Source organism: Hoplias malabaricus, chromosome 18 (assembly GCF_029633855.1).
Source record: "Hoplias malabaricus isolate fHopMal1 chromosome 18, fHopMal1.hap1, whole genome shotgun sequence".
In the NCBI taxonomy this organism is placed as follows: Eukaryota; Metazoa; Chordata; class Actinopteri; order Characiformes; family Erythrinidae; genus Hoplias; species Hoplias malabaricus.
The window spans coordinates 23,653,513-23,676,640 of record NC_089817.1 but is presented as its reverse complement, the minus strand read 5'-3'; the positions used below and the strand labels follow the sequence as shown (position 1 = coordinate 23,676,640).

At 37.0% G+C, this 23,128-nt stretch overlaps 2 protein-coding genes across 3 annotated transcripts; one reads left to right on the top strand and one right to left on the bottom strand.

Moving 5' to 3' along the window:
* Window positions 1–771: 771 nt before the first annotated feature.
* On the top strand, window positions 772–12,357 carry tor4aa (torsin family 4, member Aa). 2 transcript variants are annotated; one of them, XM_066650692.1, is made up of 2 exons: window positions 772–807; window positions 9,976–12,357. In XM_066650692.1, exon 2 carries the CDS (start codon window positions 9,976–9,978, stop codon window positions 11,194–11,196), a length of 1,221 nt encoding a protein of 406 aa, XP_066506789.1. In that variant the 5' UTR covers window positions 772–807; the 3' UTR covers window positions 11,197–12,357. The 2 variants fall into 2 exon arrangements, with proteins under 2 accessions (XP_066506789.1, XP_066506788.1); XM_066650691.1 differs by lacking the exon at window positions 772–807 and adding an exon at window positions 1,048–1,228.
* Window positions 12,358–12,405: 48 nt separating this feature from the next.
* Window positions 12,406–22,734, bottom strand: zgc:56235 (Voltage-dependent anion-selective channel protein 2-like). Its single transcript, XM_066650693.1, has 9 exons — window positions 22,598–22,734; window positions 19,751–19,822; window positions 19,605–19,654; window positions 17,831–17,983; window positions 17,655–17,707; window positions 17,318–17,539; window positions 17,028–17,178; window positions 16,653–16,710; window positions 12,406–13,548 (listed from the first exon to the last, which is right to left on the bottom strand). The coding sequence occupies exons 2-9, from the start codon at window positions 19,815–19,817 to the stop codon at window positions 13,457–13,459; spliced, it is 846 nt and encodes a 281-aa protein (XP_066506790.1). The 5' UTR covers window positions 19,818–19,822; window positions 22,598–22,734; the 3' UTR covers window positions 12,406–13,456.
* Between the last annotated feature and the right edge of the window lie 394 nt (window positions 22,735–23,128).

The window sequence follows — 23,128 nt, the reverse complement described above, 5'->3', positions numbered from 1 at the left end:
ACAAATGAGCGATTCTTGTCTTTATGACATTTGATAAAATGTGCCAATGTTTCAAGTAATGGGGATTGTATGTTAGTCTACTCACTTATAAATGATGGTACTACAAGTATTTTTTTTTGAACACTTGAAGAAACTTTTTCATGATCTTTGCATCATGAATGTGTTCTTAAGATTGATGGAGCATGTCCTATAGATGGTTCTATATAGCTCCTTTCAGAAAAGGGTTCTATACGGCACCAAAATGGTTCCTCTATTGCTTTTAACAACAGAGGAACCATTTTTGGAGCAATGTACAACCCTTTCCTAAAAGCTGCTATTTAGAACCATGTGATGTGAAAAAGGTTCAGATTTAAAACCATTCCCTTATTAAAGAACCATATAGATCTATCATCTTTAAGTGTATAGTGGCTCCAGTGTAAAATTAAATCAACAAATGTCACAGACCTATCAGATTTTTATTAAAAAATTATATATATATATATATATATTCCTTTTCAATTTCTTTGCTTCTTCTAAAGTTATTTAGCATCTAGTTTTACAGGTATTTCAGACCACTCAAGAAACCAAGTTTTGTCTGTGTGTAGACGTACCATACATATTCAAATGTGGATAATCAGGGGCATTTGCATGATCAGCCTAGTTCTTTCACAGCACCTTTTCCTGAAACTCTAAACCACCAGGCAAAGCTCCACCCTGGTGATCTCTCAGCACTGATATGGCCTCAATATATAGGCTCTCAGACCTACTCAAGTGTCATTACACCTTCCATGGAACTGCTCGGGGATGTATTTTGAGCTCACATGACTTGTAAGTACTCCTAGGATGCATACCTTTCAAATTGTGCCACGTGAAAACATTCAAGGTATGGTATGTTCTTCAAAATGGCTTTAGGTTGTATGAGAAAACAATCCAGTTTTAGTGAAGTTCTCACCGGTCTGAGACTTTCTTAGTGATTTTAACTGAACACCTGCAGCCAAAAGAGAGATAATATTAAGTATGCTCATCAGAGTGAGTGTGTGGTGCTTTAGAATAGAGGAAGGAGGGTTGACAGCTCTGCCAGCTGGGTGGGCTAGAAGAGATAGGAGGAGCTCAGTGCCTCTGAATCTTCTAGTATTTGGTCTGAAGTACCTCCTCTGCGTTTACTCCGCTCTGCACGATTGTCCACGCTGGCTGAGAAATTTGAGATTCGGCTAAACCTAAGCCATTTGACTGAAGTGATTACTTAAAGGTAAGTGAAATCTCTACTCGTAGCGTTGCGTGCGCTCGCATGTGTTGGAAGTGCTGTGTAGTTGTTCTCTCCCCGCCAGCAGTTACCACATCACTGCTACAGTGGCCACAATCTTGTCTTCATCTTTCTCTCTCACTAACTCAACTTCCCGTTTCACATGGGGTTTATCTAGAGCAGCCGAGCGCTTAAACGTAGCCACGGTAGGTCACAGCAGCAGCGAAGACCGTCTTTTTAGGTCAGCTTCAGGGAGAAAAAATAAAAATAAAAAATTAGCAAGTGAAAACAGCAAATGCAAAACTCAGCAGCACCTCCACGTAAGTTTTCCCCACTTTTTCCCAATTGAGCCGTTCAGACGCGTTTAAAGTGGACGTGTTATGCGTGAATTTCTCTTTACTGCATAACACAGGACATCCAGGAAGGAAACCATATCTTTCATGGGCAGAGGGCTTTTGAGGGAGGGGGAAGAAAGGAAAAAAAAAAGACAGAATGCGTGGAATTCTTGTCTGCGCTTATGGAGGAAAAAGACTGAGCTGTAGCTAACATTCCCTCGGCTCAGGAGAGACACTGTTAAACTGTACAGGTTTCGGGAAGACACGTTTCAGCGTGACTCAAAACCACTTTCCCCGCTTTAATTTTACATTGGTCGAAGTGCTTTTTATCCCTGTTAACAATACACTACATTTTATTATGGAAATGCAAGTTCACTTCCTAATACTCGCACAAATTGTAGGTACTACTCCTCGTCCATTTTCTCAGCTCCACTGCAGGGCCCTTTTGTAGTTCTACAATTACAAATGAGTTCATCTGTTAATCTGCATTCATTGTTGGCCCACTTTCAACCAGTTCTTCAATGGTCACGATCCCCAAAGGACTACCAGAGCAGTGACACTATCATGGCTTTTGTGTTAGTGCTGCACTGGATCAGGCACAAAAGTGCTGCTGGAGTTCTTCTTTTGTGGTATTCCATTGTGTTAAACAAAGGAAACACCTCCCTTTAACTGGAGTCAAGCTATCCGCACTTTGGAAACTGACGGTCAAGCCATCCGCACTTCAAATCCGAATGCACGTATAGGCGCGTCATTACGGTTTTTCATTGCGGAGAACACCACGTCCGCTTTGGTACAGATAGAGAGTCTGAAACCCGCGTTTGAGCAGCGATGTCTCTGTTACTAAATAAATGCACGCAATGCTAAAATGGACTAAATGGGCTAAAATTAACAAGCCATTAGGAATATATTTCGTTTTAAATCACTTTAAAAAGGCAAAACATGCTTTGATTATTTCATATATTTACGTATTTTTTTACTTTTCTATAAACACTTAACTGGCTTTGAATAGTAATCCTGGTGGACATGTAGAAATACAGATTATATTTTACTGTCATTAAACAGAGGGAGCTCACTATAATATTCTCATGGATTTATACTGAATACTTAGCAATATGGATTTCTCAAAAACTGCCCATAATGCCTAAACCATTCCACTGTCATTAAACAGAGGGACCTCTTGGCTATCAGCTGAATGATTTTGGTAGAATTTCACTGTGTGCTTTTCTCATAAACACGTATTACATACGTACTGATATGGATTTCTCAAAATTTACCCATAATGCCTAAACCATTCCACTGTCATTAAACAGAGGGGCCTCTTGGTTATTACCTGTATGATTTTGGTAGAATTTCACTGTGTACTTTTCTCATAAACTCATACTGAATATTACTAACATGGATTTCTCAAAAATTACCCATAATGCCTAAACCATTCCACTGCCATTAAACAGAGGGACCTCTTGGCTATCAGCTGTATGATTTTGGTAGAATTTCACTGTGTACTTTTCTCATAAACACATACTGAATATTACCAATGTGGATTTCTCAAAAATTACCCATAATGCCTAAACCATTCCACTGCCATTAAACAGAGGGACCTCGAGGCTATTACCTGTTTGATTTTGGTAGAATTTCACTGTGTACTTTTCTCATAAACACATATTACATACGTACTGATATGGATTTCTCCAAATTTACCCATAATGCCTAAACCATTCCACTGCCATTAAACAGAGGGGCCTCCTGGCTATCGGCTGTATGATTTTGGTGTAATTTCACTGTGTACTTTTCTCATAAACTCATACTGAACATTTACCAATATGGATTTCTGAAAAATTACCCATAATGCCTAAACCATTCCACTGTCATTAAACAGAGGGGCCTCTTGGCTATCAGCTGTATGATTTTGGTAGAATTTCACTGTGTACTTTTCTCATAAACACATATTACATATGTACTGATATGGATTTCTCAATTTCCCATAATGCCTAAACCATTCTACTGTCATTAAACAGAGGGGCCTCTTGGCTATTAACTGTATGATTTTGGTAGAATTTTACTGTGTACTTTTCTCATAAACACATACTGAATATTACCAATGTGGATTTCTCAAAAATTACCCATAATGCCTAAACCATTCCACTGCCATTAAACAGAGGGACCTCTTGGCTATCAGCTGTATGATTTTGGTAGAATTTCACTGTGTACTTTTCTCATAAACACATATTACATATGTACTGATATGGATTTCTCAAAAATTTCCCATAATGCCTAAACCATTCTACTGTCATTAAACAGAGGGGCCTCTTGGCTATCAGCTGTATGATTTTGGTAGAATTTCATTGTGTACTTTTCTCATAAACACATATTACATACGTACTGATGTGGATTTCTCAAAAATTACCCATAATGCCTAAACCATTCCACTGTCATTAAACAGAGGGGCCTCTTGGCTATCAGCTGTATGATTTTGGTAGAATTTCACTGTGTACTTTTCTCATAAACACATATTACATAAGTATTGATATGGATTTCTCAAAAATTACCCATAATGCCTAAACCATTCCACTGTCATTAAACAGAGGGACCTCTTGGCTATCAGCTGTATGATTTTGGTAGAATTTCACTGTGTACTTTTCTCATAAACTCATACTGAACATTTACAGATATGGATTTCTCAAAAATTACCCATAATGCCTAAACCATTCCACTGTCATTTAACAGAGGGACCTCTTGGCTATCAGCCGTATGATTTTGGTAGAATTTCACTGTGTACTTTTCTCATAAACTCATACTGAACACTTACCGATATGGATTTCTCAAAAATTACCCATAATGCCTAAACCATTCCACTGTCATTAAACAGAGGGGCCTCTTGGCTATCAGCTGTATGATTTTGGTAGAATTTCACTGTGTACTTTTCTCATAAACACATATTACATAAGTATTGATATGGATTTCTCAAAAATTACCCATAATGCCTAAACCATTCCACTGTCATTAAACAGAGGGACCTCTTGGCTACCAACTGTATGATTTTGTTAAGATTTCACTGTATACTTTTCTCATAAAGTCATACTCAATATATACCGATATGGATTTCTCAAGAATTACCCATAATGCCTAAACCATTCTACTCTTATTAAACAGAGGGACCTCTTGGCTATCAGCTGTATGATTTTTACAGAATTTCACTGTATATGCTTCGCATAGATAAGAAAGATATTTTCTGAAGCCCATGGGAAAGGACCTTGTGCATTTTCATATCATATGGCAAAAGCATTTGAGTTACAGTTGTTTTTCTGTGATGCTTGGAAGGCAGACTGCACAGCTGTTTTTAAACAGAATCTGGAAATACACAGTAATTCAAGTTCTTCATAATTTTGATAATTATTAACGTTCAAGTTGTCAGGATGTTGGAGTTGGGGGCGTTAGAGGTGGTTTGGTATTGGTTGGAAACTAACCCTAGCTGTCTATGTTTTTGAACATAACCTACATGACAACCAATCAAATGAGAGCATCCATCCGCTACAGAGCAACCCAGAGTACAGCATGCCATACTTATGTAACTGTAGGGAAGAGACCACTGATGCAACAGCAGAATATATAGTGCCTTGCGAAAGTATTTGGCCCCCTTGAACTTTTCAAACTTTTGCCACATTTCAGGATTCAAACATAAATATATGAAATTTGAATTTTTCTGTGAAGAATCAACAACAAGTGGGACACAATCGTGAATAAAATAAAATATGCAATATTATTAAGAGGGCCGAATAATATTGCATGCCCCACTTTTCAGTTTTTTATTTGATATTTTATTTTATTTTATTTTTAATGACAGTAGAATGGTTTAGGCATTATGGGTAATTTTTGAGAAATCCATATCGGTAAGTGTTCAGTATGAGTTTATGAGAAAAGTACACAGTGAAATTCTACCAAAATCATACAGGTAATAGCCAAGAGGTCCATCTGTTTAATAACAGTGGAATGGTTTAGGCATTATGGGTAATTTTTGAGAAATCCATATTGGTAATATTCAGTATGTGTTTATGAAAAAAGCACACAGTGAAATTCTACCAAAATCATACAGCTGATAGCCAAGAGGTCCCTCTGTTTAATGACAGTGGAATGGTTTAGGCATTATGGGTAATTTTTGAGAAATCCATATAGGAATGTATTCAGTATGAGTTTATGAAAAAAGCACACAGTGAAATTCTACCAAAATCATACAGCTGATAGCCAAGAGGTCCCTCTGTTTAATAAGAGTAGAATGGTTTAGGCATTATGGGTAATTCTTGAGAAATCCATATCGGTATATATTGAGTATGACTTTATGAGAAAAGTATACAGTGAAATCTTAACAAAATCATACAGTTGGTAGACAAGATGCCCCTCTGTTTAATGACAGTAGAATGGTTTAGGCATTATGGGAAAATTTTGAGAAATCCATATTGGTAATATTCAGTATGTGTTTATGAGAAAAGTACACAGTGAAATTCTACCAAAATCATACAGCTGATAGCCAAGAGGTCCCTCTGTTTAATGGCAGTGGAATGGTTTAGGCATTATGGGTAATTTTTGAGAAATCCATATCTGTAAATGTTCAGTATGAGTTTATGAAAAAAGTACACAGTGAAATTCTACCAAAATCATACAGTTGATAGCCAAGAGGTCCCTCTGTTTAATGACAGTGGAATGGTTTAGGCATTATGGGTAATTTTTGAGAAATCCATATCAATACGTATGTAATATGTGTTTATGAAAGAAGTACACAGTGAAATTCTACCAAAATCATACAGCTGATAGCCAAGAGGTCCCTCTGTTAAATGACAGTGGAATGGTTTAGGCATTATGGGTAATTTTTGAGAAATCCATATCTGTAAATGTTCAGTATGAGTTTATGAGAAAAGTACACAGTGAAATTCTACCAAAATCATACAGCTGATAGCCAAGAGGTCCCTCTGTTTAATGACAGTGGAATGGTTTAGGCATTATGGGTAATTTTTGAGAAATCCATATCAATACTTATGTAATATGTGTTTATGAGAAAAGTACACAGTGAAATTCTACCAAAATCATACAGCTGATAGCCAAGAGGCCCCTCTGTTTAATGACAGTGGAATGGTTTAGGCATTATGGGTAATTTTTGAGAAATCCATATCGGTAAGTGTTCAGTATGAGTTTATGAGAAAAGTACACAGTGAAATTCTACCAAAATCATACAGGTAATAGCCAAGAGGTCCCTCTGTTTAATGACAGTGGAATGGTTTAGGCATTATGGGTAATTTTTCAGAAATCCATATTGGTAAATGTTCAGTATGAGTTTATGAGAAAAGTACACAGTGAAATTACACCAAAATCATACAGCCGATAGCCAGGAGGCCCCTCTGTTTAATGGCAGTGGAATGGTTTAGGCATTATGGGTAATTTTTGAGAAATCCATATTGGAATGTATTCAGTATGATTTTATGAGAAAAGTACACAGTGAAATTTTGCCAAAATCATACAGGTAATAGCCAAGAGGTCCCTCTGTTTAATGGCAGTGGAATGGTTTAGGCATTATGGGTAATTTTTGAGAAATCCATATTGGTAATATTCAGTATGAGTTTATGAGAAAAGTACACAGTGAAATTCTACCAAAATCATACAGGTAATAACCAAGAGGTCCCTCTGTTTAATGACAGTGGAACGGTTTAGGCATTATGGGTAGTTTTTGAGAAATCCATATTGGTAGGTATTCAGTATAAATCCATGAGAATATTATACAGTGAGCTACCTCTGTTTAATGACAGTAAAATGTAATCTGTATTTCTACATGTCCACCAGGATTACTATTCAAAGCCAGTTAAGTGTTTATAGAAAAGTAAAAAAAAATACGTAAATGTATGAAATAATCAAAGCGTGTTTTGCCCCTTTAAAGAGATTTAAAACGAAATATATTCCTAATGGCTTGTTAATTTTAGCCCATTTAGTCCATTTTAGCATTGCATGCATTTATTTAGTAACAGAGACATCGCTGCTCAAACGCGTGTTTCAGACTCTCTATCTGTACCAAAGCGGATGTGGTGTTCTCCGCAATGAAAAACCGTAATGACGCGCCTATACGTGCATTCGGATTTGAAGTGCGGATGGCTTGACCGTCAGTTTCCAAAGTGCGGATAGCTTGACTCCAGTTCCCTTTATTGGTCCACTTTTAGATGCATATTCATAGACAGTAACTCATCTGTTGCTACACAGTTTGTGTTGGTCATCCTCTAACCGTTCTACCGTGGTCACAGAATACTTTTGGCTGGGTATTACAGGTTTGTAGACTATTTTCAGTCTGACAGAAAAAACTCCAGCAGCACTGCTGTGTCTGATCCACTCATACCTGCACCGTACACACTAACACACCACCGCCACATCAGTGCCATTGCAGTGTTCAGGATGATTCCCCCAGCCAAATAATACCTGCTCTGTTGGCACAGAATGTTTCAAAATCTAAGTGTATACTGTCTACATGTCTGTATCGAAAAACAAATACATTCTACCGGTTACCACAAAATTGCAAAAAACAAAAAAATGTTTAGAAATTAAAAACCCACTAAACTAAGAAATCACACGTATTAAAGGCGACATTCATGATTGTAGTCAAAAAACACTTTTTATAAAATTCATTAGATGTTTCCTTATTGTTTGCTAGCTCTGCAGGTTGTTTGTGTGTTGAAAACATCTGATTTGTTTACAAAGCGCCAGTGTCTGTAAATGAGTAAAAAAAACAAACAGTCTCGGTCTGGTATGCTAGGATTTCTCTCTGTCTCCGCTCATGGCCGAGGCATCTGGAGTTTTTCAGACAAAGGAGAGAACACCAAACGATGAAAAGCATGAACCGAAATGAAGATATTGCTAATGACTACCCCTACTACTAGGTAAAAAGGTAAAAATGTCTCCAAATTCGTGAGAAGGTGAACTGCATTACAGAATTTGTTATAAATCTAAACAACTTAAGTTTCAAATGATTATCTGTGGTAATTCAATTCATTTTCATTCAATTCATCTTCATTTTTTATTTTACTGTTTATTTCCTTTTTTTTACAATGTTTTCCACCTAAAAAGTGGTTACTAATAGGTTTATTATCAGACAAAAAATGTATTAAAATAGCATCCTTGCTAAAGGCATCGGAACACTCTAATGATTTACAAAAAGTAAATTAATTTTTAAATAATTTCATATTCACTCAATATCATTAAAAATAACATTTTAATTAATATTTCTAGTTAAACTGTAGCTACATTGGTATAGTACCTGTAAGAAAGATGTTTATGATCAGCTCTATGTAGATTTCAGAAATGTTTCAAGTTATTTTTGTGAAACAGATGTACATTTAACCTGTTGTTAAATTTTTTGTCATTTATTTTTGCTTTACATTTATTTTTGCAAATGTAATATTAGTAAGCCACAAAATGGCAACCCAATCTGAATCCATTCATTTCATTGTGTTAACCTGCGTAACTGGCCTTGTTGTGATGTGAATGTGATACGGATTTCTGTGACCTTGAGCCTTTTGTTTACTACTGCAAATGTTATTCATGTGAAAAGCTATCATTTGCATGGACCCACATAAAAATGACACAGTGCTAACCCACATGAGCCTGCTGCTCTTTTACAGGAGTTTGAAAATACATTTACCTTTTCCTTAAGGCTGTTGGATGATTATGTGAGAAAACCATTTCAGATGACTAAAACTTTTTAATTACAGCTTGAATCCTTAGTACTGATATAATTAATTTTGGATGAGTCATTTTAGTCTTTACTAAAGGTCAGAGTCTGTCATTGATCCTGAGGCAAATCTTCCTAGAAAGGGGCGTGGGAAAGAGAATACCACAGAGTAGGTGGAGTGAGTGTCAGAAAATAGGTGTGAATTTTGCATTTGTGAGACACCCTTCATTTGAATGTTGTCTAAATTTCCCTTCCGTTTTGAATGCTTCAGCAGAAACCAGATATTGGTCAACCCCACAAAGTCATTAGATGTGCATTCAAGTCCCTTACAGAGCACATTATAAATGTATTGGATGTTCTCCACTAATATCCAACCCTATATTTTCTGCTGATACCTATTTGGCTGATACAGATATCAATCAATATGATTTACCATCTGAAATCCTATTCTATTCTGTAAAAAATAAGTGTAAAATACCACAGAAATGTTCTGTGTAAACAATAATAGAAAGACAAGTAAAATACTGATAACCATATGCTATCATAAGGAATAGTTCACAGCTACTCATTATGTTATGGTTATCATTTGAAGCTTATTTTATTAATATCCGCTGACAGATGTCTATATTCTTTCAGAATGGACCTTTTTAGTTTGTTCACCATACTGTTTGCTTTTTTAGCCATTGCATGACATATTCATTTACTGTTGCTGTTCACAGATGGGAGACAAAGACCTTACGGAGACTTTATCAGACGGAGAAATGGAGAAGAGCAGTCGGGAGCCACTCACATTTTACCAGTTCTCCTCAACTGTGCGAGCTGTGGTGAGGATTCGTCAGAAGTACCAAGCAATGAAGAAGCGCCGAATGGAACTTGCACTTTGTGGAACACCCTTGCTCCCTCCTCCACGCTCTACCAGCCCCAAGATCTTCACATTTGATGGGGTTGCAAGCAACAATTCCTTGATAGTAGGCAAGAAAAGGAAAAGGAAAAAGGGACGCATCCTATTCCCCAACTGCAACCGGCGTGTCCCACAAAACAAGGAGCACAGCCGGGCCAAGAACTGCCTGGTCCTGCTGTGCGTCATTGTCTTCCTTCAGATTTACAATGCCATTGAGAACTTGGATGACCATGTGCTTAAGTATGATTTGGAAGGACTTGAGAAAACCCTTAAAAGGGAAGTTTTTGGACAGCAAGAGGTAACCGAGGGGCTTTTGGTACATTTAAAAGATTATCTGTCGACCTATGTCCACAGTAAACCTCTGGTGGTGTCTCTACTTGGTCCCACCGGTGTTGGGAAGAGTCACCTTGGCAGGCTTCTCGCTCAGCACTTTCGTTCTGTAGTTGGAGAGCAGTTGGTCCTGCAGTACTTTGTGCTTCACCACTGTCCATCAGAAGGAGACCTGCCGCACTGCAGCAAAACCCTAACTTCTCATATTTCTGAGATGGTCACCCAAGCTGAAGAAGAGGAGAAGATCCCTATCTTCATCTTCGATGAAATGGAGCACATGCCCAGGGAACTGCTAGACACTGTGCTCACACTTATCCACACACGGGACAACAATGAATACTTAAATGCCATCTACATCCTCATCAGTAACCTAGAGCATGAGGAGATCACAAAGTTTGTCCTGCAGAACTCTTCTAGCATTGCTGTTTCAGGCCGGCCACGCTTGAGCAAGGAGTTGAAACCTTTGTTACTCAGCAAACTGAAAAAGCACCACTTGCTGTGGCTGGAGGGAGAGTTGCTGCCTCTCTCACTACTGGAGAAAATTCACGTGATAGAATGTTTCATAGACGAGATGTCCAGAGAGGGATTCTACCCAGAACGCTCCCATGTAGAAAGACTAGCTGAGGAGCTGTCTTACTATTCCGTGAGTGAACTGGAGTTTTCACGTACTGGATGTAAACAGGTGGTGGCAAAAGTGAACCTTCTGTGAAGCCAAATCCAAGTTTATTGAAGTCATGATAGTGACAGTTGCTTATGCATTACTTGAGGAACATGTTGAAATTGAGACCAGTACTAGGTGAAAGTGGCAGGAAGACTCTTACATGACCCTGTTACTTTTGCATCTCTGAATAGGAATCTTACAAATGTTAAATGTGTTGAAACATTTCATTTTCCTGTTATACTTTTTTTTAAGCTTTTTAAGTGGAAAATGTTGAACTTCATTTCACACACAGTGTTAGACTTGTTTTGTTTACTTTGATTTTGGTTTGTCTTAAACATTCACAGGATGGAGCTGCATATTTTAACTTATCAGTGTATTACTGGGGTGGCATGGTGGCGCTACAGGTAGTGTTTCTGCAACATAGCTCCAGGATCTCAGGGGTCTTGGGTTAATTTCCTCAACTCCGGTCACTCTCTGTGAAGAGTTCTCCCAGAGTGTGCATGGGTTTCCTCCCAAAATCCAAAATAAACACATGTTGGGATTTCAATTGGCTGTGTAAAATTGCCCACAGGTATGTGCGTGAGAGATTTTGAGAGTGTATGAGTGAATGTGTGAGGCCCTGTGATGAACTGGCCACCGCTGGTCCAGGATGAATTACTTTCTTGAGCTCAGCGATCCCACATAGGCTCTGGACCCATCAGGGCCCTGATCAGGATGAAGAGGTTACACAGAATGAATGAATAAATGAACATAATACAGATTCTTCTTACTTGGGTCAGTGTCTGTGATGAGATATCTGTGCCTATATCGGGAGATAAATAATATATTGAAAAAAAAAGTGAGGTGAAAAAATTCAGCGTTATCTTTGTTTTGGTAAATTCTAGGGTTGTCAGGTATCTAACCCCTTTTGCATTGGGTTCCCACTGTTTGTCAGAATACTTACCTGGACAATTGTCATTTGCCTGCCTGAATTTTACCCTCAATTCATACTTGAATCTTTGCATCATGTCAATATTTGGCGTTAAATTATGTTTATATGCTCTGCAGTTATCTCTGTGTTAGCTTACTAATGAATGTTGTACTGTCTTTTTTCTAATTATTATTTTATTATAATTTGTCAAGTCTATTGGAAAATTGTCTATTTCCAAACAACAACAACAAAGCCTCTCTATCCCATAGTAAAATTAGCTTAGTAATGACTAATTTATTACAGTAAAGAGATTAGGAATCTGTACAACACATTGACTACATCAAACAAAAATGAACCCAAGATGTTCATCGGCTCTCTTGAACAGTGCAAAAATTTATTGCAGGATGCTGGTTAAGGAATTCTGTGTTCTTTTGCTACACACTGGTGTGTTTATAAGTCAGTGCTCCAGCTCTAGAATGCATAATTTACTCTTTAGGTGCTTTTCTAGCAGCGTCCTACGTGATTACATAACAGGTTTTCATGCTAAAATCCCCTACCCATACAATTAGGCCTACGCATCCCAGCAGTTACACCACAGAGACCCCGTACAGAGAGACAGACGTATGTTATCATGAATTCTAGAGTGTGACCTTCAGTGTACAGAGAAAGCAGGAAATGTTTAGGGTTTATGCATATACTTGTGAGAAAAGTTACGAGATTTGTAGAATGATTTGGATTTCGATATGAATGGCTGAAAATGTGAGCTGATCTTCATCTGTCAAAATATATAAACAAAGTGTTATGAAACAACAGAATCTGTTCTCCAGTGCTTTAAATAATCAAGGTTTTTCAGAAGAAAGCATGTGTCTTTGATGAATTTTGATAACATCCTCTTGAAAATAAATGAGGGTAAATCTGATCAATGTGGGTTTGACCTGCCGCGCCAAAATGTGTTTTGGCTACCAGAGAATGATCCACTTTTTATTTATTGTAGACCACTTCAAGTTTCCTATTGGATGTTTTATCAAAGACCATGGATACATAAATATTTTTTAATTAGATTAACTGATGCAGAAAGGCTCCAGCTACACTTTCTCACCACATCAAGTTTCTTTATAGTAGTGTATTTGCAGGTTTTACAAACAAACATGTGCCTCTAAACATTCTTGCCATCTCTGGACCATTTGTCACCATGGAACATTTACTGAAGAAGGTCAGCTGAGGTAACAAAGAGTGCATCCCATTGAAGAATAATCATTTCTTCACTTTTCAACACTTTTGAAGGTGCATACACTAGCTGGCATACACAGGGCAGTGGAGTATTCAAGGAAATATACCACTGGGGTGGCGGGAAGGCTGTGAGGGGTCTTCTTTTTCATTTTCAATGGATGAGGCCATCTACGCTTCAAGTTCAAAACCCAGTCCAACCTTGTGTCCTCCAGTGTGAAAGTTTTTGCCATCAACAAGTGCTGAGAGTGTCAGCTTCACTCCTAAACAAAGGCAAACAGGAACAGGTTAAGACTTGAAGCACAGACCTCTTAGAACTGTGTTACATTCCAGGTAAAAATGAGCAAAATCTGTCCAAACAAATATGAAATATTTCTTAGAATGTATTTGCAAATAGGGAAAATTATATTTAATATGTAGATGCATTTATATTTAACATGTCAATTGCTGATACATTTTATATCAGTATGGGATATTTTGTAAAATGAAATAAAAGAAACCCGTGATTTGTGAATTCTCTTGAACTTTTATTTAACAGACAAATGTACAAAGTAAATATGTCAAATTTTTCACTGACCAGCTTGACTATATTTTGTAAACATATACAATTTTAGAATTTGATGCTTGCAGCACACTCCAAACTAGATCAGACATGGGCAAAACCAGAGTGAAATGTTTATAGAATATTCTGGAAACACGATTTAAAAACATTTCACAATAAGCAGGTAAATACTAAGGTAAAAGGGTTGTCACCAAAGGCTCAGTCTTGCACTTAATGATGTGTTGTCACTCACCATAATCTAGACAGAAATCTCAAACTGTCTAAGGCCAGACTGGACACTGTTTTGAATCAGTGTGACCTTTGTGCCCTCAGGCGACACTGCATTAAAAACTGCTATGCTGCTGTAATGAAGAGCCACATGTTCAGGAATACTTCAGAAAAATCTTGCCATTTATCACAGCCTGCCACTGCATTAAGAAATGCAAGCCATACTTTAATACTATGCAAAAAAGGATTTTGCCTCTCAGATGGTCCAAAAGAATGAAAATGTGTGCTGTAGTTTCAGGAGTTTATATTTCAGCTTGTGCTCTGGAATAATTAACATCAAGTTCTCTGTGTCAACTACAAAAGGGACCATCCAGACTTTTATCAGCGAATGGTACAATATCCAATATTTCTCCTGGTTCAGAAGTGTTTATGGTATTATCCCAAGGACTGTGGGAAAGTGCTGTGGTGGGATGAGTGTATGATGTCCCAAATGGTTTAAGACTTTTTTTTTTTTTTTTTTTTTTTGCTTAGGACAACTTTCCTTAAAATTATTTCTGGAATTAAATGTTTACATGTCTTGACAAGAACATCTATAATTTAGGGTCAGATATGATAAATTGTTTTATTTGCTCATAAGTAACTTAACGGATGCCAGGTACTTTGTGAATCCACTCCATACGTTTACTAATAATTAGCTGAATGAATGTTAAATGTTAAATTCTTTTCAAAGATATATGTTTTAGTATTGTTAAATTATGTAATAGAGGTAAAACCAACCTAGTCAGCAATATTATGGGTGTTGGTCTTTTTAACACCAATCTGAACATAGGGCCATTATAATTTAGACACTTTTTTATGCCTAAAATCTGGGTAATCTTACTCAAAACTCAAATATAGGAAGCTTGAAGAAATAAAGAAGTGGGTTGGTGCCACAGTACCCAACTTTATAATACTGGTATAATATTGATAATGCCGCAACAGTAATGCAGGAGCAGGGAGCAGCGAGGAAGGTAGCATACACAGCCACACAAACGGAATGATGGACTACAAGCAGAATAAGTTTTATTAGATTTACAGTACATTGGCTGGTTCTCAGTGGTTTTAAGGGCTATTCTGTCTGCCTTGCAAAATCAGAAAGGCAGTTTTGAAAGGTCTTGGCATGTGCGATGACTTAAGTACAAAATCCTTGCGAAAACAGTCAGAACTGCAACTGATAAAATCATTTTGTTTGTAAAACGTTGTTGTTACTGCTGAAAGGGGTGACCAAAGGAAAATAAAGATGATTGGTCTGATAATGAGGAAACGGAAATGGAGTTTGGAGACATTATGGCCCTCAGCACCAATTCATTGGTAATGTTGGTTTTAACTGTGAATTCCAGTAAAGTTAATAGGACAGAGGCCTACAAGATGCCCTTAAGGTAAGCTAAGTTTCATGTTCTTTGGAATAAGTGAGGTCCACTACTACTGCAGAGGTGGTTGACGAGCACTGTAAACTTCCAACAGGTAAAACATAAAGCAACAAAATGGAAATTCTTCTATTTGGCTGTGCCGCATATTGTGAGAAACCTTAAAGATCAAGGAAAAGGGGCTGTGAGATCTGTCTGTGCTGCACTCAATGTTCCACATTAATAGTAGTAAGTTGTAAATGTTGGTTTGGGTGTGTGTTCTCTTTCTGCTACATGACCTAGCACTAATACATTCAGTTCAATCATAGAAATTACCTTTTTCTATTTAAGCCCTGTGACTGAAAATGAACAACAGTAATCCAGCTAAATCTAGCTCTAAAATATTACAGGTTATGATCTGCTCAAAAGAAAAGCAATAACTACATAACATCCAGACCAGAAATAACTAAATATGCCTGAATAATCAGTGCTTCTATAGAATATCTGGAAAATGTTTTTGTTTTGTTTTCTGCATAATAGTCCAGTCACTGCCTTTTTTTGGTGAATTAAACCAACACAATGAGTCCATTTGTTAAGGCAATAAACATATTACAAGGATACTCCACAGTTCAGATGGGATGCTCCCTACAATGACCACTATCAGTTGTGTGGCAACAATGATACCAAAATAAAAATAAAATTGTACTGGAGTAATATTTCACCAGGAGTATCTATGTCTACATGGCATTCTGTACTTTGCCCAAATCTGCCTGTGGGGTCACAACAATTGAAGAATGTGTTGAAAGGGATTTATTAATGATACAGAGCAACACAAGGACTACACACGGTAATTGTCAAACTACAAAATGCACTGATGTGATAATTGGAACTAATGAAAAGGAAAATGAAAGTAGAAACAGGGAGATCATGCATTTTAAACTATAAAATACTCTTAGATTGTAAGATAGTACAAAGAAAATTATATGTGGAAAAAATTAACCCTTGAAATTTTACATTAGAATATATCAGCTGGACCTGTACTGTATTTTTACTGGTTTGTGCTTAAGTGGGTTTAAAAGCTTTTAGATTTTAGGGTTTGGATTTGTTACCTGATTCTAATATGATCATAGACTTAAGTGTCAGGGCAAAAGGCAACTTAAACTAATGAGAAATGTCAAAAAAGGAGTCAAACAAACCAAAAGGCAGTGCTTACCAGGTCGCAGACTCTGTGTGTAGCCAACTCCAATCAGACTGGCATTATTCACTTTGGCCTGCAAGTGCAAAATTGGAGACAAGCTATTAGTCAATGACATTACTTTCTTATAATTCTAGACAGGAGACGCTAGAGGGAAGATTTTTCATGCTGAACATAAGGCTTTAAATATTGTAGTAACAGCAGGTTGGCGTGTTTACATTCACAAGAACCAAATGTGTTACTTGCTATGTACTATGATGATTTCTGGATTTGCAGTTGCATCTTTTCATGAGGAAAATAAACAACATTACCATAAAAAATTCTGGATTTCTTTACAAATAAGTATTAGTCATTAAGTCTTGTTAAACAGCAGAATATGATAAGTGCACTCACAGACAAAGAGGCATCACTGTCTAGCTGGTACTTGGCAGCGACGCCAAAGCGTGTATTGTTGCTGCCAGCAGTCCAGGCCAGAGTGACTGCTGTCTCCAACTGATCATTCACCTTATGGTACACAGAACCTCCAAATTCAGTCCCATCATTTCTGAGACAAACAAACAAGAATATTCATATCATCATCATTTTGGGTGAGGTACGAATGGGGTGAAGAATGTGGTTGAATATCCACACTATCTTCCATCATGAGGCCATTTTATTTATAAAACCAGCTTCTTGATACCTACACATTGGTGTGAAGCTGGAAGTCTCCAGCCTTGTATCCAAGAGCAAAGTTGTTCTGCACTAGTTTGGATTTGGCTGTATCAAATGCCAACTGGTATCCAGCCAGCCAACCCTCATAGCCCAGAACTGCCGCAGAGTGCACCACTGGGCCTTCAAAGTCAATATCACAGGACAGGTTGATGTAGTCTCGCTTGTACCCAGTCTTCAGTTTTCCACTCTTCTTGCTGTAGTAGGAGGAGGAAGGAACGTACAGTACAGAACAAAAACAATTGTAAAATATATTTACGATGGAGTTTAAAAAAAAAAAATAAATAAAATAAAAATAAATAAATACCTTACCCAGTATTTGGTACAAAGGATGTGTCGAGAGACACTTTCAACCCTTTTGCCAGCTGTTGAGAAAAGAAAACTTGCTCAAGGTCTTGTGCGTCACCCTAGTATAACTACAACTTACGGTTAAAGGGCTCATAAAGCATCACATAACAAAAGGTGATTTGAAGAAGAAATGTTCGTACTTGGTCCTCTACAGAAAGCTCTGTAGCCAGAGTGTTGTCAGTGTTCCACTTCTGACTGAGATTCAGACCCAACTCCTTCATCTTGTATTTGGTCTCCAAGCTCCCACCAGCTTTGCCAGTGTCAGTATTAGTAGAACCAGAGGTGTTGAACTCCTGGAGTCAGTCATAAGAAAAATTCAGAGCATTTTTACTGAGATGATTAAGAAAACAAATACCTTTTACAAAAAGATGATGAGGAGCAATTCACATGAGATAAAAATGTGATATAAAAATAATATGAAGCTAAGTTTAGAACTGTGACAAAATCACCAATTATGGCAAAACTGGAACATGTTTGGTAAACTACATGAATAAACATAGAAGACTCCACAAATGGTCTGTGTGCATCGTGCATGCAGTAACACATTGACCTTACCATCTAAAATTTGCCATCAAGTCGCCAAAAAAAACAAGACAAACAAAAAATGGAGAATTAACTGAACATCATCACTTGCTCTTACATGTGGAGGTTTTATGGAAAAAACATAACAAGGTGCCTAATTGCATGTGTACTGTGGGCCATTCAGGTCAAATCCTTCACATGGAAAAAACAGCAAAAATTTAAAGACATTTTAGATTTCAAAACCAAACTTAATCCAAACCATTCTTGCAATCATCATCTTCATTATTTTTGTTTTTACCTTTATTGATTATGGGACTGGACAATAATTCAATATATATTTATCATATTATATATATATCAACATATAATGTTCCAAAAACAATGATATTATTTTTAAACACATTTTCAATATTTCAATGACAGTCATTATAGGGCACTGTCGTGAGTTCAGCACTCAATTTAAAATATAGTTAAAAAATATTAATATTGACAAAACCAAGAGGTTTATGTTGGTGATGTCATTTTTCTTGAATGTCTTGGCAGTTTTCCAGTGGATTTTTTTTTTTCATATCGATATTGGAATTATATCGTATTTGCCAAATTAAGAAATATATTGTGATATGAATTTTGGCCATATCGTCCAGCCATAATTGATTATAAATCAAAATAAGTATCTTTCCCATAAAAATGTATTCAAATGTTGCTTCCCAGATCAATTCGTGTCTTTAAATATTCGTGAAGACTGCAGTCTATGTGAGCTCATCTCAGGCCCAATCCACTCAAAACATATATTTCATTTTATACTGTATCTTGGCCTCACAGCCACACGAAAACAGTGTTTTTATGTCAGTTTTTTAAATTTTCCAAGCCTTCCATCTTCATGTTTTTGTCTTTATTTACAGAGCTTCCATCCAAAGTAACAAGAAGAACCACGAGGTTGCATCTGTTTGAGCTGCAGTTGTAGGACTGATTACATGTTTACAGCTGAATTTTGCTTTACTTGCACACTGCATTGCAGCAGGGCCAAGATGCACTGCGCACAGTACTCTTGAATCCATTTATCCAATCCTTACTGTGAACAGTGATTTTTGGACCAGGCCAGGTCAGACTAACAACTTTTAGGGCAATTTTGAATAAGAAAACAATATTGCTGATTAATGGCAAGTGTTTTCTAGTGTTAAGGACATCACTCAGGTGGTATGCGTTTTCTTTTCCCAAAGTGTGCATTTTTAAAATTGCTGTTGTGTTTTTTGTGGATGGAGATATTTTCAATAACCAGATCAGGTTTGGACAGGGCTTCAGAAAACCAGAAACTCCCAAGACAAATTGAACCACTAGCAACAGGAAGAGTAGTTAAGAAACATAATAGAGGAACAGAATCCATTAACTCACCACTCCATTTTGCGATTTGGTCTTGAGGTCCAACTTAACAATTCCAAAACCTAAAAACAAATAAAAATATGACACAAGGTTTAAAAAAAAATCACAAATGTAAAATACAGACTAAATTTCAAATCCATGCTCTATATTTCACCTACCATAGCCTTTGCTGAAGATGTCCTTTGCTGATTTGCCAAGGTCAGAGTATGAAGGAGGAACAGCCATTTTATCTAGCACAAAATAAATGTTGTCAACTACATTCGTCTACATCAAAACATTTGACTTTGTACTAAAAGATGTCCTTCTGTAACTGTTTGAGTGATCACTGAATCTGCAGAAATTCTAAGCCTTAGGGAATAGATGTGCAAAATCAGCAAAACAGACTCTCTGTCCTCTTTAAAATCTCAACTTAAAATTCACCTATTTTTCCCTGGCATTTAACCTCTCAGTGCCATAAATGTTTGTATTATTATGTTGTCGGCCTGCGGTTGTACTCTAAATTGTATGCATCTATGGATTCTTGAAAGTGCTTTGTAAATATAATGCATTATTATTAGTAGTAGTAGCATTAAAACTTGTTTCTACAAGTTTTTTTGATTTTTTTTTCTGTGTAGTTTACAGGACTGTGTGAGATGCAATTCTAACTAAAGCATATCGAAACCAAGCAGTCAAACAAGCTCTCTCACATTTGTTGGATAGTTATATTAGAGCAACAGTACTCAGGAAATATTTCTTGATTAATTACTACTTCTTCCTGCATTTTGTGGTTGAGAGACTATACTCCTAAGTTCATAACCTCAAATCACATTGGTCTGGTTGCAAATACATTGGCTGAGAAAGCCCAAAGATCTCCTCGCTGTCAAACCCAAAACAAATGCAGTACAAATACATCATAGCTTTGATCTTTATTTGTCAACAAAGCCAGTAAGGAAGCAGTGACATCAGAGAATTAATCATTTGAATATTACATGCAAATCAGGAGACATCTCTGAAAAGGACTTTTCCACTAACATTTGGAGCACTGGATAAATACCAACAAGTTCTTTAAATAATCCAAAATAAACCAAGTGAAAAATGAATGAAAATTAAATTTGTGGTCAAGACCTTTTTTTTTTTTTGATCTGACTTAAATATAAGGATCACTGAAAATTTTCTTATGCCTTACTCTTAACACTAGATAGTCAAATGAACCAATAAATCACAAAATTTGTTCTTAAGCGCTAAGAACACACAAATCAATCCCAGACGTTTCAGGTGAGCGACTTAGGCATTTTGTGTATTTAAGTATTTGAGATACATTTTGACCGAATGATGCACACCAGGATTCCAACCATATATTTATTAAAAAATATGTACTTTTTAATCTACATTGTTATTCTATTTATATATTATACACACACAAATATATATAATCTATAATGTTATTTTATTATTAATTATATAATATATAAAATACTTCAATACGTTACAGTACTTTTGGTAGTTTTTCTGAGGTTTCCGATTCTGTAAATCTTTGTCATTAGGCAGCATTTATACGAATGACGGCCGCAAGTGGGCGCTGAATACGCCTTAGCAGACACAGTTGTCTGTTTAAACCTGCTTTAGCCATATTTAAACTTAGTCCTTGCTTAAATGGTATATGTGTTAGTTGTAAACGTTAATAAAACAGTTTGATTAAACGCATAAAAAACCATTTACAATTTACAGGGCACTAAAGTAGATGAGGAAGGGTCCTTGTTCATTAAATTAAAAAAGTAACAGAGAGCTGGAAGTCTAATGGGGCAAGGTGTAGTTGGAGAATGGCAGTGAGGGTTGGTGGATGAACCACTGTCATAACGTGTCCTGAGGGGTATTCCACATCACCAGATTTCTCAGTTCAGCCATCAAATTTACAAAGACGAACAGAACTGAGGGACATTTCTGTTGGACAGTCCTCAGTCCTTAGTTTTCTAGCTAACTCATAAATCCTGTTTTGCAGGACAGGCTTCCAGTCTGCGTACGAACAAAGTAGACATCATTTGAGATACATTATAGAAAAAGAAACAAAGAGACTGGTAATTTAACTATATTTAGAAGCATGTAAATATGTTTTATGCTTTAAAATACTTCATCCAAATACTGTACATATCCTGTAAAACTCTTTCTTTTTATATATCAATGATACCTAGATGTTTACATAAACACTATGTCCAAAGGTTTCTAGACACTGCTTATAATCAGTGAATTCAGCTGGTTTAAGGTGCACCCACTGTGGACTGATATAAAGCTCATAAAGGCTATGTAGCCTGGAGTAGAGGGGAATATTACATTTCCATTAATATACTCATGGCTGAATGCCATAAAATCCTCACAGGAATATCCCAACGTCCAGTGAAAAGCCTTACTCCCAAAAAAAATTTCCTGTTACTGCAGGAAAAACTACATTCTCTAAATTTCAGCTAGTGTCTATCCATGTGCTGCAGACCCCAATGTTTGGTCTAAACCCAAGTGTAAAAACAATGCCACTTTGAATTGTCTTTAAGCTGGGCATATGCAGCTCAGCTGGATTAACCTGACAGCAGTTACACCCACCACTCTGTCACACAGCATGCTCTCCAGTTCAGTCATTGCTACAAAACTGGAACACTTGCTTATTTGTTTGTTTGCTTGCTTGCTACATATTATCATATAGTAATGAAATACCTCGCCTATCCAAACTTAGCAGCCTTAGCTCCAGAGCTGTATATTATAAAACACATAACAGGCTCCAGATAAACAAACGAGTTCAACGAATACGTTAACGCTAACTTGGTTTGCAGAAGCTGCAAAATGTAATATCGGATGGCAATCGTATACTGACTAGAAGCTTTCCATACCGAACGGCTAGCTCACTACGCATCTTTCATTACGTCTTAACTTTACCATGCGTCTGTGATAAGTGGTCTCATTTTAAACCTAATTCCCGGCTACAGTGAGTACAAAGCATAACACTAAGTTCCTAGTGGTAAACAACGGGAATTGCATACCGGGAACTGCAGTGAAAGTGCTGCAAAAGTGGCTGAAACTCGCAAAAAGGTCTTGCTCGTCTGTGGAAAACCTATTAACGCTGATTTACTGCCTTATAGCACACACTGTAGGACACTGAAGGAGAATAAACATGGTCCACGCATGCGCAGTGGCACAGGGCAGGGACAGGGCAGCTGTTAACGGTAACGCCAGTTACTTTGGATTGAGTCCCAAATGGCTCCCTACTCCCTAGCTAGTGCACTGCGTGGGTCTTTATTGAATGATTCATGCACCCTAACACTGCATGATATGTGTAATTTGTGGGCTTCAGTCACGTTGGTCATGTCGGAGACACTGTGTATAATATTCACGTAAAAGCCGGAGTCTCGTAACTCATATAATACACTACTCGAGGGGGTAGGAAGCCATTTGGGATCCAACCCCTATGTGGTTTTTCAAAGTAAAAGTCATTAATTAAATAAAATAATGTTGGTCCTTTGTATATATTTTTTTCTACTGTAGTTCTATTTAATGCAATTTTTATATATTTA